At 35.3% G+C, this 20,644-nt stretch overlaps 1 protein-coding gene across 1 annotated transcript in view; it reads right to left on the bottom strand.

Moving 5' to 3' along the window:
* The window catches only part of LOC126810629 (unconventional myosin-VI), a 54,008-nt gene extending 36,025 nt beyond the window's left edge, over positions 1–17,983 (bottom strand). The window contains exons 1-9 of the mRNA XM_056098922.1: positions 17,889–17,983; positions 12,856–12,982; positions 11,802–11,871; positions 10,318–10,391; positions 9,363–9,492; positions 7,956–8,120; positions 6,824–6,921; positions 6,283–6,447; positions 4,208–4,288 (exon numbers count right to left, since the gene is read on the bottom strand). Coding sequence (XP_055954897.1) covers positions 4,208–4,288; positions 6,283–6,447; positions 6,824–6,921; positions 7,956–8,120; positions 9,363–9,492; positions 10,318–10,391; positions 11,802–11,871; positions 12,856–12,972 — 900 coding nt within the window. The 5' untranslated portion in view covers positions 12,973–12,982; positions 17,889–17,983. The remainder of the gene's footprint in view (positions 1–4,207; positions 4,289–6,282; positions 6,448–6,823; positions 6,922–7,955; positions 8,121–9,362; positions 9,493–10,317; positions 10,392–11,801; positions 11,872–12,855; positions 12,983–17,888) is intronic.
* Between the last annotated feature and the right edge of the window lie 2,661 nt (positions 17,984–20,644).

Below are 20,644 nucleotides of genomic sequence, written 5' to 3'. Positions count from 1 at the left end.
GAAACTATGCCGGAATATTCTGATGAACTTCGCGGCCAATGCAGGGATCAAGCACGCGACCTCCAGGCTAGCATGCCAGCGTCTTACCCACTTAGTCACCGAGGTACCCAATAGAAGTAAAAGGCTCTGTTCATATTGGTAAATGTTTATATAAAGACCATAACAAGTGACATTATAAGATCTTGATAACTGGTGAATTAAACATACATTATGCAAGAGCTAAATCTGCCTATTGCAACTCTCGATGGCATCGGATTTCTCCGATATTAAATACATTAGAACGGTTCAGTCATATTTTGATTTAATCTAAAAATGGAGGAACAAGACATAGCTTCGAACAACCAGTGTGGTGGTTGAAATTATTACACAAATCTTGTCAAACCTTCAAAGGCAAATATTTTTGCTCGCAATTTGAATGAAATTTTCAAATCATTCATTATACATTATGTATTTTCGAACTTTCATAGTAAGAATAGCTAGCTCTTTATCTAAATCTTACATATTGTACCTTTAATTAGTGCAATGTACAGAACTTACCTCATTTAGAATTCTTTCATTAAAGAATTGTTGTAGTTTTTCATTGCAGTAGTTAATACAAAACTGTTCAAAGCTGTTTACTTGGAAATATTCTGGAAGACATATAGCCATAGTTAATTAGCATAATTGTAGAAATAATACATGTATCTTTTCCCCTAATATGTTTAATTTACGATGATGTTTTATGATTTTGTGAACTTCTAAATCTAAGTAAATATCATATGCACACTAAAAACTATTTATAGAATATCAATTAACATGTAACGTTTCGACAATGATACTCTCATCTCAATCTGATTAAAATACAGATCTATATTTGGTTTCGTTTTTTTTTACTTTCAATGGCCTACACTACATGAAGATCTGTCCTGTTGTAGTGGAAGGTTGCGTCAGAGGTCATACAAGCAGCTTTTGACCCTATGACATCAGACATTTGATTAACAAATCAGCGTTGATGTTTCTTGTGGGTTACTCGCAGTTCTGTGCACCTCACGCCAAAAACTCGCCATAACAGACCGTTTCATTGGCTAATCCCTCACATCATCCAGAACGCAGGTTGCATAACAACTCTTCCAAATCCTTGCATAGTAATGACAAGTAAATCGAAATTTTGAACCATAAAAGACAAAATGAAATAAGATCTGTGTTTTAATCAGACTGCTCTCGTCTTTATCAAGAAAATGATAACAAATAGCTTAAACCCTAAGTATTTATACAGTAAACGGAAGCCATAAATATATACATTATAACAAGCACTTGATCAATTACTAAATAATATATACTTACCAAAACCAGCAATATCCAAGACACCAATATAATTTGATGAAGAACCGAATGGAATAGCTTGGTTAACACGCTGCACAATATAATCAAAGAGTTTAGAGTAAATAGCTTTTGCCAAGGCATCTCTTCCACTCTGAGCTTCACCTACTTTCAATGGTACCCTAGTAAAAAGAAATACATATACCTGTATCATTGATTGAGGTGGCATACAAATTAACATAAAAATGCTTAAATTCAAAATACTAACAAATTTCTGAATCATTTATGAATATTCAAAATATATTAGAAACAAAAAGCATTAAGTTTTACTTAAAAGTAAAACTATTTTCCACCTTTTCGTACATTGACAAAGCTTTTACTTTGATTGGATAACAACAAAAAGATATCGGACTTCAATTAAATGATTGGTGGACACCGGTTGAAAAGGAAAGATGGTATACATCAATAGAAAGGATGATTAAAGAAAGACAGTGGGCTCCAGTATAAAAGGGGAGCCACGGTGGCTAAGTGAGTAAGACACTGGCTCGTTAGTCTGGAGATTGCAGATTCACTCCTTGTGTTGGCCGGGAATGTTTGTCGGGATTTTCCGGCATTGTTCTCCCTTGTCAGTAGTGCAGGACGAAGGGCCTGACAAGGACAGCTGTCTAGTCATTCGGATGGGACAAAAAAAACATGAGGTGATGTGTATACATTGACATGCACGTAAAAGATCCTCTGGCAGTTGGAATTCAATATTGGAGTAGGTCATAGTGCCGCTGTCCAGGCAAAATTTCCCACATAGCACACTGTATGGCGTATGCCAGTATTCATTAGCCCAGTCAGAACAGTAGGACGTTAAACTGCATTTCATTTCAGTAAGAAGTTGGTGGACCTTCAAGGCTGTTTGACTATGATAGAAAGATAGGGAACTCAAACAGAAGACACCAACAGACAGGTGGTGGTCACACATGGACTCTGATAGACCAATGATGGACACAAAAAGAAAGATGGGGAGGGAGGCATTCATGTGTAGACCATCAGCATGCACACAGCTCTTAACAGAAAGATGGTGCTGACTGATAAAGTGTGTGTGAGGACTGTGTTAAATAGATGGGGTAAAATACTTATTTCATTAAATCAATGTTAATCTGATTAAAACACTGATCCTATTTTGTTTCGTTTTTTATACTTCAAAATTTCCTTTTACTTGTCTTTACTACACTGGGATCTGGAAGGGTTGTTATCATTGACGTGTTCTGGATGATGTGAAGGATTAGCCAATGAAACAGTCTGTTATGGCGATCTTTAGGCGTGAGGTGCACTGATTGGTTAATCAAATGTCTGATGGCATAGGGTCAAAAGCCACTTGTATGACCTCTGATGCAACCTCCAAAAACAAATGGTCAGATCTTCATGTTTTGTAGGCCATCAAAAGTATAAAAAAAAAACGAAATGAAATAAAGATCTGTATTTTAATCAGATTGAATCAATGTAATAGAAATAAAAATAAATTACTTGATAGCTGTTCCTTTTGACCCTCCTCTTGATGTTTGCATGACTCTAGAAGTGAGAGATTCCCTTAGTTCTTCCTTATCTACACCAATAAGTGATGCAACAGTTGTCAAAGTTTCTTCTGATGCCTTGGTTACAGAACAACCACCTGTAAATAATTCACATTTTTACATCAAGCATTTTAAATATATTTGAATTTGGGTAGGGGTTACCTAAAAGTCAATACTCAGTCATATTCCTGAAGCAATTGCCCGAGAAATCCCTCTCTGACCATTGCTAGGTTGACTTATGATACTTGAGCTTTTGAGGGAGTGTGTCTATTTTTCCCGTTCAATCAAATTTATCCCAACTACAGCAACACGACAGCCCTTCGTTTAATCTGTGGTATTCCCTAAAACTCTGGACAGTAATTTAAGGTATTAAAATGGCAAAAGTATTGTTTGTCTCCAAACAGTATCGTTAACATTGTAGCTGTTTTTGATAGCCTTGTTTGTCATGCAATTAGTTTTTTCTGCAAAACAGTTCAAGCATAACAGAAAACCCACAAGATTGGACAGGTGACCCTACTCCTTGTCATGTACATCCGGGAAATCGAAACCACGCCAGTTGACTCAATGACAGCCCTTATGATACAACACGCACACGCTAACCATTCGGCCATTTACCATTACACGTCGCAGTATAAATCAACCATATTAATTGGTTATCCATAATAGTGTCGTATTTGATTATGTCTCATTTACTAAATGCCATTCAAAGAATACATCACAGACCATTAAAATTAATCTTTAAGCTTACCTTTTGTACCTTCACTTTCTTCAAAAGATATATTACCCAGATGAAGAACTGCACCAACAATAGTAAATATAGCTAGTTTATCTTCTACATTAATACCCATCTTTGTCATGGCATCATCACAGACTTTATAATCTCTAACATCATCTAATACAGGATCCCGTAAACTACCTTTCTTTAAATACTGTTATAATAAATATAAATATATCTATATTAACGTCTATTTTAACAAACATTTCTTAATGATAACTCACCTTTTAATTTTTTTCGAGTTTATAGAAAATCTCATTTATTAATATTTGGGTTCTGATTTATTAACCAAATTAATAAACAATACAACCAAAAAGGATGGGGGGGGGGGGCTTGTTTTGTAGCTCATCTTTTCAATAAAATCCAGCTTTTTCATAATAGCTAGATTAACACCAATACCCATCCTTTATCAGGGTGACAATTTTTCAGATGTCTACCAGTGTTGCTATTTCAAAATAGCATCCATGATGTCTACGTTGATTTATAATTCCTGTGTTCAGTGATTAAGTGCAAACATAACAGGAAAGCCTGCATTACCAATAAATCAATATTGCGATCATAGCAATCTTACCTCTTTACTTTTTCTATTGTCATTCAAAGCCTTTTCTGAAGCTCGTGAAATAAAGTACTGTGTACATCCATTTTTCAGATACTACACAAAAAAATCACATTACTAAAGCAATCATGCATGCAATGTGAAAAACAATAAGCTCTATACATACAATCCTTCAAAAAAAACTCTTCAGAGATGCAAGAGAAAATATTTCTTAACAAAATAAAATTGATCATGAATGAAATATTTCTGAATTTGGGCTTGATTAAACTTATTAAATCTAAAAAGGCAGATGAGAAATGAGTGACGTTTTACATCTCTGAATAGTTTTCTTTGAAACACTGTATTATGTATAATTTGACTCTAAGTGCATAATCCTAAACCTTAACTATAAAACACCTTTATCTACTGATTTCACTATGAGAGAGAGAGAGAGAGAGAGAGAGAGAGAGAGAGAGATAGAGGGGAGAGGGGGGGTTTAACTTCCACTCGACACAAACTAGGTCATTTTGGGACTAACACATTGTTCAATTTTATTTCAATAATTCGCTTGCACGTATAGTAGGGATCTTTAGCAGTGGGAGGAAACCTGAGGACCTGGAGAAAATCCACGAGGTTGGACAGGTGACCCTACTCCTTGTCACGTACAACCAGGGAATCAAAACCATGTCAGTTGACTCAATGACATACCTTATGATACAGTGCGCACGTGCTGACCATTCGGACACCCAACCCCCTGATTTCAATGAAAAAGGTGTTTTAAATATCAAGTAATAAGCAATTCACATATGTGAAATTTCTGCAATAAGCAAATAATGCATTGAAGACTCCCATGGCAACCATTCATGCTATTCTTGAAAGCAATATCAAGAACTTTCTTGAAAAAGTTTTTCAAAGATGACATCTAATTTAAAAAATCTTACAACATAAAAAAGTGGAAACATACACCAACCATTCAAGCCACCAATTTAAGTGAAAGTACGAGTAGGAAATTATAGTAGACATCTTAAAATTATTTTTAAAGAATCATCCATTTCTGACATGCAGTTTACAAGATATATTAAATTATGGTTTAATTCTATTGTAGACATTTTATTAATTTTAAAGAATCATCCATTTCTGGCATGGAGTTCACAAGAAATATTAAATCTAATTGGAGTGTTTCTTGGCTTTGTGTTTGTAAGAATCAGAAAAGCTGACAAAATTACACCAGGTTATCCATGGGCAATATCAATAGACTACAACTTTGTATGTAGAATTTAAAAGTGCATGCGCAGTATGATATAATATAAATTTAGAACACATGGCCAATAGGAAATGAAATGGGGTTTAACATCCTACTGTTCTGCTCTGACTTGGCTAATAAAGACTGGCATACACCATACAGTGTACTATAAGCGAAATCTTGCCAAGGCAGCTGCACTATGGCCTACTCTTATTTCGAATTCCAACTGCCACAGAATCTTTTACGTTCATGCCAGTGTATACACGGAACCTCGGTTTTCCATCCTATCCGAACGATAAGACAGCTGTCCTAGTCAGCTCAGTCCCTCTGTCCTGCACCACTGACAAGGGGCAACCACCTCGGAACAATGGTCAATAGAATGTAAATTTGAAATTGGTAATGATTTAAGGCATGTGTGGAAAATTCATAAAAAAAAGCATTGGGACTACTAAATGATTAAGGATATCCATTAATTAAGTGTCAGTAACCACAAAGATTAAATTTTCTACCATTTAACCTACAGATAAACAAAACTGTAAGATTTATCTACTCGTACTTTCACTTTAACTATGCCATTAAAGGCACAATATATATATCAGTTTTGTTTTAATCTTTGAGATCAAAAGTTTCTCAAAACAATATAAAATCTATGATCCCTTTAAAAACCACTCTTTCATGCAAATAAAAATACAATACAGAATATTCCAATTAAAATCGACTAATACTACAAAATAATCAACTATTACCACGACATCGATTATTAGGAGAATTATTTAATTCTTTTAAGTATCATTTGACTACAACCACCTCTCTGAAGCGACCATCTTAAAAAAAAAGTAGGTCTATATTTTACTCTTGGTTTACCTACCTGGAAGCTATCAGGAGCTCCTAGTTTCAATTTCTGTTTTAAATCCTCCGGTGCCCCAGCACATAGTCGATAAAATATATGATAATTTCTCTCCTCACCACTTTGAATACAAATACGTGATTTTTCCAGTAGATAATGAGAAATAAAACCTCCACAAACCAATGACTGAAAGTATAAAAATCCATTAAGTTTTTGAGAGAGAGAGAGAAATGGAGTTTATAACGTCCACTCGACACAAGCTAAGTCATTTCGGGACTAACACATGGTTCAATTTTATTTCAATAATTCACTTGCGCATTGGGGTCTTTAGCAGTGGGAGGAAACCAGCTAGGACCCGGAGAAAACCCACAAGGTCAGACAGGCGACCCTATTCCTTGTCACGTACAACCGGGGATTCGAAACCACGCCAGTTGACCCAATGACAGACAACCATTCGGCCATCTAACCCCCCCACCCCTTTAAGAAGAAAGTGACATGGTAAAACTTGATTGCTGACCACATGACTCTGTTAATCATTAAGACATCAAGTTTAAATAATTACCTTTTTATCAAAATGAATCTCTACAAATTTTCCAAATCGACTACTGTTGTTATTTCTGACGGTTTTAGCATTACCAAATGCTTCCAATAAAGGATTGGCTGAAATTTTAAAAAAAAACGTCAACAACCAATAAAACACCCAGAAAATTTTTGATAAATTCATCGTTTGTTGATCAATATCAAAGATACATTATGTAATAATATTTAGATATAAAGAGCTGGCCGTCCTCTCAATAATAGTGAAATGAAATGGGGTTTATCGTCCTACAGTTCTGCTCCGAACTGGGCTAATGAAGATGGGCATACGCCATACAGTGTGCTATGAGGGAAATTTTGCCCAGACAGTGGCTCTACAGCCTACTCTTATATCGAATTCCAACTGCCAAGGGATCTTTTACATGCACGCCAATGTGTACACGGGACCTTGGTTGATCGTCCCATCTGAACGACTAGACAGCTGTCCTTGTCAGGCCCTCCGTCCTGCATCACTGACAAGGGGGAACCACACCAGAAAATCTGGATGAACTTTCTCGGCCAATGCAGGGATCGAACACCCGACCTCCAGGCTAACGAGCCAGTGTCTTACCCACTTAGCCACGTGATCCCCCCCTCAATAATAGTTCAAAAATAGATAATGCAAAATGATATATAACAAAAATATGGTGCAATATATAGTTAACAATTGGAAACCATGTAACAGATTAATCATTAATTAAGAAGTACTTAATTAAAAGTACTTCAGAAGTAGTATATCCATATAAGTGTTTTTAATTTGTGAAATCTACCTCTATATGTCTTATAAGGATTACAAAATAAATATATTGAAAATTTCATTCAAATTACTTTATTCTGTGTGAAGATATTAGCCTTTGAAGGTTTGACAAGATGATTGTAACCACTGCACTTGTTGTTCTAGGCTAAGCCTCGCTTCAACATTTTAACGGTAAATCATTAAATGGCTGAACCGTTCTAATCTTCTTAAAAATCAGACCCATCCGATGGCATTGAGAGTTGATTATGGTTTTGTCATGTTAATAAATGTCTAATAATTTAGAAAACATTTCAGGCCTAAAGAGAGATCTGCAATAGGCAGAGTTAGCTCTTGAATAATGCATGTTTAAAATTAAACTTACAATCTAATATACGTTGTTCCACTGGTCCGGCATGTGTTCCCCAACTCTCAGCTAGATATTTGAGGATGTATTTGGTTGATTCGGTCTTGCCAGCTCCTGACTCGCCACTTACAATAATAGACTGACTTGTTTTATTTACTTTCATATCTCTGTGAGCTTTATCAGCTAAAAAACAAAAAAATATATCTAGATTTCTTTATGATTTGGGCAGAAAAACAAAAAAACAAAACGTGCAAAAAATACATTGACAACACAAAACTACCTTGCTGAAATTTTATTGTCACTTCAATTTAACCACTCTCAGCTAAATATTGTCATGATTATGTTGACTAATTTGGTTTTCCTGAACCCTGTTGTCACTTAAGATGAGAGAGAGAGAAATGGCGTTTAACATCAACTCGATATAAACTAGGTCATTTTGTGACTAACATATGGTTCAATTTTATTTCAATAATTCGCTTGCATGTAGGGGTCTTTAGCAGTGGAAGGAAACCGGAGGACCCAGAGAAAACTTGCGAGGGAACAGTCCTTACAAACAATGTGTACGCGCTTACCACACCAGAAAATCCTGATGATTCCAACACCAGGATCGAACCCTCGACCTCCAGGCTTGCAAGGCAACGTCTTACTTACTTAGCCACCGTGGCTCCTATATTTCACTGAAGGTTGAAGTTTGAACATTCACAGAAATAAGTTCAATTTACATTACAAAGTATTTCTGTCTGTGGGTATCCTAACCATGGCAGGCCTAGAAATAACGGTTTTAGATGTTCCTGACAAAATATCAACAAATGAAAGAGTACCTGACATGTGCCGGACATGTATTAATAACATCAAAAAAAAGACAAATCAGTGCCGGACAAAATGACAGGCACCAGAGAGTATGTGCCTGACAAAGACTGAATCTGTGCCTGACATTGTCTGTGACAGGTGCCTTATTTCCAGGCTTGTCATGGTTCTTACCAATCTACCATATATTAAATTGTTTCAATGGCATTTAGTAATTGAACTGGAATATACAGGTCACAATTATATGGAATACCATTACTGCTTATAACTTATCGACATTTCGACTAGGCTTCTCTAGTCATTATCAAGCTATGATAAAAAATGAAAATATGACAAGACAATATATATATGTACACAACAATACTTAGTTAATGCTGACCAACCAGAGTTACCTTTTAATTACATGTTATATTTTCATATTTTATCATTGCGTGATAATGACTAGAGAAGCCCAGTCAAAACGTCGCTAAGTAACTACCATATATTAATCTCTAATGCACATTTATTCAATTGGAATTTTTTCAAGCAGTTTTCCTGTACAGTCTATAAATGTTAATCCCATCTATCTTTCAATTGCATATTATGTTAAAATATTCATTTTCATACAAAACAACTTACCAATAGCAAAGACATGAGGTGGCAGTGTGCCAAGAGATTTTCCTTGATATTTTTTAATTGCGTTTGATGAATATAAGTCCGGCATTTCATAGTAGGGATTCAAAGCTATGAGGATGTTTGCTGTATATGTCTGCAAGGACAAAAGATATTCATAATAAGGAAAATAGCCATTTTGTTATTTCATTTCACAATCCGAATTTATAAAGTATTTTGCAAAATGTTTATTTTGACATAAATTTAATTAGAGTTTAATGTAGAGATATTCATAATATGGAAAATAGCCATTTTGTTATTTCACAATCCGAATTTATAAATTTAATTAGAGTTTAATACAGAGAGAGAGAAAGAGAGAGAGAGAGAGAGAGAGAGAGAGATGGTTTAACATCCAGTCGACACAAATTAACATATGGTTCAATTTTATTTCCATAATTTGCTTGCGCGTAGGGGTCTTTAGCAGTGGGAGGAAACCTTAATACAGAGATATTCATAATATGGAAAATAGTCATTTTGGTATTTGACAATCCGAATTTATAAATGATCTTGGCAAAAAGATTACTGTGACATAAATTTAATTCAAGTTTAATACAAAGATAATCATAATATGGAAAATAGCCATTCTGTTATTTCACAATCCGAATTTATAATGGCTTTTGGCATTGGCAAAAAGTTTATTACGACATAAATTTAATTAGAGTTTAATATAGAGAATAATAAATACAATAATTATTTAGCTGTACCCTACTGTGATCAGTTTTAAAAGCTTTTGGGGGGTTTTTTTCAATAAAAGGTAATTTACAACAAATATGGGGACTTTTATGGCCTAAATCATCTGTTTATTACAGCCTCGAACAATAGATAACAAAGATATAATTACTGTTACTTATATACCAGCTTACATACATTCATATATCAATACTTTTAGTTGTCATGGTAACCAATAATAAGCTACACTTACATAGATCTGATTTTTCATATATCTGATTCGAACATTATTAAGTAATGTAGCTTCATTTAGATACATCAGCCCACCTGTAAATTAAATTAATACATTGACAATAATATGACACTAATGGTCATGTACTGATTAATATATCATTATTACACCTACAAGTTCACGGATGTCATTTTAAACTGGAGATATTTCAACACTTTTGTCTTTTTTTCAATATTCTCATAAAAAAAGATGAAAATAGTCTTTCATAGTAAGTGCAGGAGGACTGCACTACATACAAAATAAGACCGATAAGACAATCTACGGACAAGACAAACTATATAGACATTACAACAAATCAACAACAAATATCAAATCAAGTGAATAGATCTGGGGGCCAGCAAGGAGAACAAGATAATTTGAAGAGTTACAAAGGAGCTTCTGCTATCTTGATGGGAACAAACTACATTCTTTAAGGTCAATTTTGGAATGAAATGAAATGGGATTTAATGTCCTACTTTTCTGCTCCAATTGGGCTAATGAAGACAGAGATACCCCATGCAGTGTGTTATGAGGGAATTTTGCCTGGACAGCGTGCTACGGCTTACATATATATTGAATTCCAACTGTCAAGGGATCTTTTATGTACACGCCAATGTTTACACAGGACCTGTTTTTCGTACCATCTTAATGACTAGACAGCTGTCCTTCAGGTCCTCCATCCTGCACCACTGACAAGAGGAAACCACGCTAGAAAATCACGATGAACATTCTCAGCCAACACAGGGAGTGAACCCGCGACCTCCAGACTAGCGAGCCAGCATCTTACTCACTTAACCACTGTGGCTCCATAGTGATAAAGAGGAGTTCACAGACAAATTTATGTATTTAAATTAACATTTATTTGATATCAGTTAAATATGTATATTTATGTCATAAATGCTGTTAAGTATCTGGAATAAACTGCATGGTATCCATGGAGATGCAGTCAATCAGAAGGGAGGGAAACTGTATCCATGGAGATGCAGTCAATCAGGTGGATGGGACAACTTGAGTTATTTGCTGATAAAGACAAACCTCTATGTCATCCACATCAATGAATATAGAGAGATATAGATCAGTTATTAACTACTATATATACTGTACATTTTCACCTATTTTATTATACTTATAATATGTATGTTTTTGCCACTATAACTATGTACATGTATATACACCCATTTTGCATTAATAATATATATATATATATATATATATATATACACAAATTATTTAGGGAGAGGGGTTTTATATAGGCTAAGCCTGTTGCCCATAATCCCATTCAGACAACCTAAATAAAAATATTGTTTTAAAAAAAAAAGTTAGACTGTAAACTTATATTGTTGACATGTAACAGCATGATTATATTGTTACATGTATCTGTTGACAAATTATATCAAGGTTCAACAGCTGATAAAAGGAGGAAGTTGTGTGAACCCTTTTTTTAAATCAAGTAGAAATATACATACAGTTATCTTCACAATCTTTATTATCATATTCTTCGGCTGGGAATGTACGATCATAAATAGCATTTATTGTCTGTTAATAAAACAAGAAAAATAATTTATATCTTCAGTGGTAGGCGCAGGATATTTTCTCAGAGGGGTCCTGGTTGAAGGTGTCTCCACTCAAGCGAGAGATGGGCGCGGGATTTTCTACCGAGTCGGTGTGTCCATGGTGATTACCCAGAATATTTGCTCAGAGGGAACCTGGTTGGAGATGTCTCCACTCACTCGAGAGGTGGGTTCGGGATTCTCTACCCAAAAAATTTTGAAGAGTGGGTGTGTCAATGGTGATGAGTATCCATGCTTGGAGGTGTCTCCCCTCACGCGAGAGGTAGGCTCTGCATCTTTTACCGAGAAAAATTTAAAGAGTTAGTGTGGCAATGGTGATTACCCATGGTACATATCTAGACACGAATATAACATTCATTTCATCAGCTACATCACCTACACCCCAAATAAGCTCATATTTACACGTTTCCTAGACATAAAATGATAAGTGTTTTTATACTGTCATTTAGTGGAGGGGTGGGGGTGGGGTGGAGAGGGCTAGGGCCCCCACTGAAAAATGAATATAATATAGAGCTAATACTGTATGTAAACAATAAAAAATTTACACATTTCCTACACACAGAATGATAAGAGGTTTTTATTCTGTCATTTAGTGTGTGTGTAAGGGGGGGGGGGGGGGCGGAGGGCTAGGGCCCCCACTGAAAACTATATATAATATAGATCCAATACGGTATGTAAATAATTAAAAACATGTCTCATTGCTGTAAGAAGTCAGATGCTGTATAGCGATTCATCAACTCTCTCTTTCATTAATCAGCAAATCTATAAATCTTATATGGCTTTCTTTCTCAACATAAATAATTTAAATGCATCCAATTTCATTACACTATATCTTCTGGAAAATCTCCTACACAAACTGCAGGGAGACATTTTTACTGGTAATAACATTACCTTGAATGTCAGATCACTACGTTATATTTAAATATAAATCTTATAAAAGTTAGCTTACTGTTCCTGGTGCATCAAATGGTTCAATAGCAATAGAATCTGATCCAATGTCTACTATACGCCCCAGTTTAAAACCCTCGGTGGGATGAGGCACCCACACTTTCTTTCCACCATCCATGGCTGACCACCTGTAATCATAAAAAAGTTCTTCATATAAAAATTATTAAATATCACTTTAGAGAAAGGGTGAGAGGGGTCCAAAATAGTTGACTCTTTGCCTAACCCTTCTTATTGCTATTTTCCGGGCTGACATCCAGAAGAGAGTCTGTCTCTTTATCTAATCTCCCATAATGTATCTTTAATGTCTAATTAATAATTTAGAAAACATTTCAGGCCTAAAGAAAGACCTGCAATAGGCAGATTTATCTCTTGCATAATGTATGCTTAATTAACTTATCCAGGCTATAATTAACTCTTGTTGCCATCGCTAGCCTGCAATATTTAGCGGATTGGAATACAGTTTGTCAAAAAAATTTCAGCATATTCTATTTACATTATCTATTTTGTAACTATTACATGGAGAAATGTCAACTCTTTATCTAATCTCCATAATGCCTCTTTAATTACCTTTCCAAATATATATATCTCAAATCTTTCTATGACTTGTGGTACTGAAATCACGCGTCAGTAAAAAAATATAGAAATGCTTATGTTTTGTGCACAACTCCAGATTGGTAAGTTGTAGAGAAACGGCTGCAGATAATGTATCTTTGGAACTGTACATTATACATTATTCAGAATTGGAATATTGAACAAGTGTATAATATATGGTATGTTATGATTGGAGTATATACATTGTATGGGAAAATTCTTGATAAATATCCAAAGTTTTGACTCAAACCTGTTTGAAGTTTAGAAAAATATGAATCTGAAACTTTTATGGTCATCAACCATCACAATAATAATCAAAAGGGAAAAGAGTCAGACACTTCAAACTAACAGGTCATCCCAACACCTGAACCTTATATTGTTCTTTGATTAGCAATGTGACACTATATATACATGTATAGACCATTTGCCCTTTCATCCATCATCATATTAAACGATAAAATGAAGAAGGTAGTTTTGGACCATCATCAATGGAAATCTACTGTGAAGGTGCTAAATTATGTTCAACTGGGAACAGAAAGACCTAAAGAAGAATTGAAATAACGATGGTTTTCACTATCCTACTAATGCGTTTTACCTATTTGATCAGTCATACTTCTATATTTAAAATGGGATAAACCTACATGTACATGTATATAGAGAAATGTTATTATCTACTATGAAGGCTCTGTCCATGTATGTTCAACTGGGAACAGAAAGACCTAAAGAAGATTTGAAGTAACAATGGTCTTCACTATCCTACTGATAGTTTTCACTATCCTACTAATGCGTTTTACCTATTTGATCTGTCATAGTTCTATATTTAAAATGGGATAAATCTAGGTATATAAAGAAATGTTCTCTATTGTATTATAAATAAATGTACACTCTCCAATGTTTACATTATTCAAACTGGTACATAATTGTTGGTGTAATTAGTAACAGCACAATACAAAAAAATGTCAACTGCATGAAGAAAATGGTGGCTTGGGTGTAACCATCCATGATGTGTTGTATTTTGATAGACAAAGTACAGTCCCATTTACACAGTTTTCTTCAGCGACAGCCCACTCTTCCTATTTGACCAAATGTGTGGTTCAATATTGACTCCACATGTCAACAAACATTGTTTTACTAGGTTTTATTCTCTTAAACAATGTAGCATTTTAACACTCCTCACAGAGTTCTACTTGCTCAAATTTTTAAATATATATGTACACGTACAACAGTCAATATGTGATGAAAATAAAGGATGGTACTTTAACCATTGTTCCAAAATCAAAACATTCATTTTATCTAAGAAAAATATCCCATCGTCCTTAAACAAAAGGCAGAATTGTCCAGGTTACATGTGTACATGATGTCCCTACATACTCGGAAATATCTCTTTAATAGCCTTTTAATGGCTGAAATGGGGTTTAACGTCCTACGTACTGTTTTACTCCGAACTAGGCTAATGAAGACAGGCATATACCTGATACAGTGTGCTATGAGGGGAAATTTTGCCCGGACAGTGGAACTATAGCCTACTCTTATGTTAAATTCCAACTGCCAAGAGATCTTTTATGTGCATGCCAATGTGTACATGGGACCTCGTTTTTTTGTTTCATCTGAATGACTAGACAGCTGTCCTTGTCAGGCACTCCATCCTGCATCACTGATAAGGGGGACCCATGCCGGAAAATCTGGGTGAATTTTCTCGGCCAATGCAGGGATCGAACACCGACATCCAGACTAGTGAGCCAGCGTCTTACCCACTTAGCCACCATGACCCCCTTTTAATGGCTGATGGTCAGTGAAGAGTCAAAATGACTAAAAATAAACTGGGCCTATCAATCAAAACTGCCAGGGACAGAGTATGAGATGTTGGATTAGACTCCTATGTGAATAAGAATTTGTCTTAATTCAGATAATATGAGTACAATCTTATTAAAACACAGATCCTATTTCGTTTCGTTTTTTGTTAGTTCAAAATTTTCTTTTACTTGTCTTTACTACACTAGGATCTGGAAAGTTGTTGTATAACCCACGTTCTGGATGATGTGAGGGATTAGCGAATGAAACGGTCTATTATGGTGAGTTTTTGGTGTGACATACACAGAACTGTGGGTATACATGTAGGCCACTAGAAACATCAACGCTGATTGGTTAATCAAACGTCGAACGCCATAGGGTCAAAAGCCGCCTGTATGATCCCTGACACAACCTTCCACTACAACCGATCAGATCTTCATGTAGTAGAGGCCATCGAAAGTATAAAAAAATGAAACAAAATATAGATCTATATTTTAATCAGCTTGATATAAGTAGGCCTACAGCAACGAGAGAGAGAGAGAGAGAGAGAGAGAGAGAGAGAGAGAGAGAGAGAGAGAGAAATGGGGTTTAACGTCCACTTGACACAAACTAGATCATTTCGGGACTAACATATGGTTTAACCATTCAGCCATCCAACCCCCCCCCCCCCTACAGCAACGAAGTTTAGAGAGTAAAAATACTGTTTTTAATTTTATGAAAAATCATTATGATCACCATTATAGATAATTTGAAAGACAAGTTAATGAGAATATCTTGGGTGTGACATATGATCAACTGATTATTTCTACTATACTAGTGTTAAGGCCTATCAATCATTTTACATGTACACATGGTATATGTACTTAAATCAATACCACACTACATGTATTATGTATGTAACAGAACATGTCAGAGTCAGCACCGACTCAAATGAATGAAACTTTAACTTCAACTTTTTATTTGCATATTACGTCCATTAAGAACAGTATACAAAACATACACATACTGGTACATCAACATACATGTACATGTATACAAAAACATATTTTACATAGAATAATATATTGGAATAACATGATACAATGAAATGAAAATATAATGAGATATATATATATATGTACCATTGGGATGATACAATGAAAATGTAGCAATGAAAGTCTGAAAATATTATATCTATTTTGGCTTCGAACTATTATTTAGACATTTATTCACATGACAAGCCTAAAATAAACTCCTCTCGAACATCAGATAGAGGAGATTTAAATGGTTGCCATTTTATGATTTAATTTAAAACTGGCGAGACGCGTCTTAGTCGATTGTCTAAGTCTCAAATAGCAAGTACTGTTGTTACAATAATAAACAAACTATGCCACATCTTGTCAAAACTTCAAATGGTGATAACTTTGATCAGAATAAAGTAATTTGAATTAAATATCCAATATATTCATTTTGCATTAAACTATTATAGCAATAACTGTCAGCTTTTTATCTAAATCTTACATAATGCATCTTTAAAGTTACTTTCCCAAAAGTCTTTATCGGGTATGGCAATTTTGGTACATGTATGGAAAGTAGAAACATCCAGTTTTTCTAGAAAAATACTGGATTCCCTGAAAAACACCCATGGAGCGCATACAGGACAAAAATGTAAGGGTTTCCCTAATCGACAGCCTGACGATTAAGGATGTCTGCTTGAGTGATGTCAAAGGTTGCACACGAAGATTGACGGATCTCCCTGTGTTAGTGAGCGCTTGATGTATATATGTTGATAAACTTGATGGTGAGCTTAAACATACAACAGTTTCTGAGATAAAAACCACGGAAAAATATGTGGGCAGTGGATAATCCAAGAACTTAATTAGGTTTCTATATTTATGATAAATGGACAGCGATTAAAGACATCGTCTTGCATATGCAATGAATTCTCCTCCGGCTTCACGCATTGCTAGGAACCGTGTTAGCCAAGTCACATGACACAAACATGACTTTTTTTAATAGACTTTTTATAGCAGGGGTATTCCCTGTTGAATACAATATGTTTTGGGAAGGATTTAAAGCAAAATTTTGATAAATCCTTTCAAACTCAAAAGAAATAATAAATATGTTTTTATTTGTCAAAAAACAAATCAAATTTTGGGAATTAAAGTAAAAGTTAAACTTCAACTTTTTATTTGTATATATGTCCATTAAACTACAAAGACAGGGTTGTGAGGTCATATCCTCCATGTATGAATTAAATCTGCTATCAATTCTTTATAAAAGATGTGGGGGAGACAACTCGTCATAAATCCGGTTATCATAATCTATTATATTCCTAAATATTGATAATCTTCGTAAGCTCGATCATACAATAATATCATGGAACAGATTACAAATAAAAACAACTGACTCTAACCCTTCTTCAAACTTCAAATCTACTTCTATAATTTACAGTTATGATAATTAGTTCACACAACTGAAGGTCCATCGTCTGCAACAACCGGGTTTTATATAGATAGTGTCATAGCTATTTTAAGGAATGGCCTGCCTGATTTTAATTGACTTTCATATTCACTAGTTGACCACCTTTTCATCAAAGCCTTTATTTTAAGAGAAAAGTGGTAGTAGGTCTAAAAAGACGTATACCAGTAATCTAATGTAAATATAACATACCTGGAATCTCTTTGAATGTAAAACAATTGATTAGGTTTAGTCCAGACAGTGACAATACACCGGTTGTACTTCGGTTTACCTGTTGGGCGGGGTGCAATATATATTTATACGCGCGCACCTGTACAAAGAGTCCAGTGGCTATATCGATTTCATTCAGTAATAAACGATTCCATTAAATTTTAATCAACTGTGATATATTATGTCATAGTCTACAGGACATGATTAATATTAATTTACAACGAAATGATTCATTTGTGTAGTGTGGTCCTTTTTACTTTGATGTCACTGCGATTACGTTTGTATGGAAACAATTATGGGACAACATATTATTATAGTCACCCAGCGCTAAAGGCATGCATGACGCGCTAATTATTGGTTATGGTTTCATTTAAAGGCGTAAATATAAATAATAAAATCACTTATCGAATTTATTCTATCTGCTTGATTAAAATGTTGTTTATACACAATAAACAGTGTAATTAACAACTTAAGGGAGCTAAATCGCTTATATTTGAGACCAAGATATTGACACAAATTATGGGTCGCAGCGCATATAATAATGTAATATGAATGTATAAAAACTGATTTACATTCAATCATTTCCGTTTTTACTCTAATTTCAAATCAGTTATGTTCGGCGAAATACGCCAGAAGTCTCAATCGAATGGCAATCTCTAGCGTCTGGTTTATTCCAGTCTATACCGATATTATTCATGCTCTCCAGATAAGAATATGATGTCACCGTTTTACATGACTTGTGGAAAATGTCTAGCCTCGTTCTTCGAGCCCCTTGTTATAAATGCCCCCGAAACGCATTATCGTACACGATTCGTGTACCAATGGTAAAATGTTTATTTTGTCTTAAATATTGGATATCAGAAGCCCATCTTTTCCCGGTAAGATCACAACATTAATGTTGATTTAAATTGACAAAAAATTCGTGTTTTCAATATCAAAGACTTTGGATGATATTGAGTTAGAGACTTAGCTACTTTAAAGTATCGTCTTAAAAATAATCTAGGAGAATAAATTACTTTTTTAATGTTGATTTCATTGTGGTTTAAAGCTTAAATAGCAAACGTACTGGTTTTAGAAATTTGTTTTGCTAATTTGTTTGTCAAGATCACCATAATACGGTCGGTGATTTCCATATTCGACCAACGGGTAGTGCTACAAAATGAATAAATTTTATCTCCAAAAACCAAATTCTTTCTTGAAATATTTTTAAAATCTGCCGAAACTGTTATTTCTAACAGCTATTATCTTACACGAGCTTCGACCTGTGTTCACTTAACGTTCAACATAGGTGGGGTAAGTGGTGGACAACTGCCCTTCTTTCTTCCTCAGAATTGGAGCCATCGGAGTCAACAAAAGGCTTCACGAAATGTAGCTCACTATTTTTCCGCCCAAACTAGTCACGTTGCAATTATTTTATATCACGTTGTCTTCATCCAACTTCTCCCACAATTTTTCAGGAATATGTCACAATGGCGGTGCCGAAAAGGAAAAAAAATAACATAAGGAGACTATCCGTATGCGGAATGTGATTGTGGGAGAATAGGAGTCTGCGAAAACGAAATTATTATAAATTTGTACACATCACCTGCATATCCATATAGCGAGAACTTAAATTTCTTCTAGAAGAACTATTTTCCTTTGAAACCATTATGGACTCGTTTTATTTATCTGGTAATTTCCGGTGTTGGTGGAGAAAGTTCCTTGACATTCGGATGATATAAAAAAAAAACGTGGCCCAGTATACACGTTGGTGTGCCTAAGGGTTCCTGTCAGGCCCGTACCCCCCCCCCCCCCACGTGAAAAACTTGCCGACCATAACAACAATAGATATACATTGTCCGTCAAGTTTACAACACCCCTGAGAACACTCCCCTTCCCCCTCCCTGGTTAGTCTGAGCTGGCTACGGCCTTGGTGTCTGTAAATGTACCCCTGGCAGTTGGAACTGGGCGGTAACGCAGCTGTCTAGACAAAATTGCCCTCATATGACACAGCATGGCGTATGCCCGTCACCATTACCCCGATTGGGCCAGAAAAATATAGGACGTTACACCCCGTTCCATTTCATGTTGGTTACAGTCAATCCAGATGTCACGAACGAATTTCGGTAAACGTGCTGCTGAAGAAAACAAACGTTAATATACATGTAGCTATGTTGCTATACGTCCACCACTTGTCCAATATAACCCGACTTTCAATAACACATAAGATTAAAACGGTAAATTTCCCCAATAAATTGACACTTGTCGTCAATATACAAATAACCCATGCATTATATGTTTATTCATCGAGACTTGAGCAATAAATGTTTGTTGCACATCTTAGACATTGATGTATATTAATTTATTCGTTAACACCTTTGATATGTGGGGGTTGGATGGCTGAATGGTTAACGTGCGCGCGCTGTATCATAAAGTCTGTCATTGAGTCGACTGGCGTGGTTTCGAATCCCCGGTTGTACGTGGCAAGGAGTAGGGTCGCCTGTCCAACCTCGTGGGTTTTCACCGGGGCCTCCGGTTACCTCCCACTGCTAAAGACCCATATGCGCAAGCGAATTATTGAAATAAAAAATTTAAAAAACCATGTTAGTCCCGAAATGACCTAGTTTGTGTCGAGTGGACGTTAAACCCCATTTCTCTCTCTCTCCTTTGATATGTATTGCACAAGGCGGGATATGCGTGTATGTATTCTGTGTATTCGATATAGATTTTATGTATAAAGGTACTTAGTATATTGGCCG

This window comes from Patella vulgata, chromosome 2 (assembly GCF_932274485.2).
Source record: "Patella vulgata chromosome 2, xgPatVulg1.2, whole genome shotgun sequence".
In the NCBI taxonomy this organism is placed as follows: domain Eukaryota; kingdom Metazoa; phylum Mollusca; class Gastropoda; family Patellidae; genus Patella; species Patella vulgata.
This window is presented reverse-complemented; position numbering and strand designations above follow the sequence as displayed.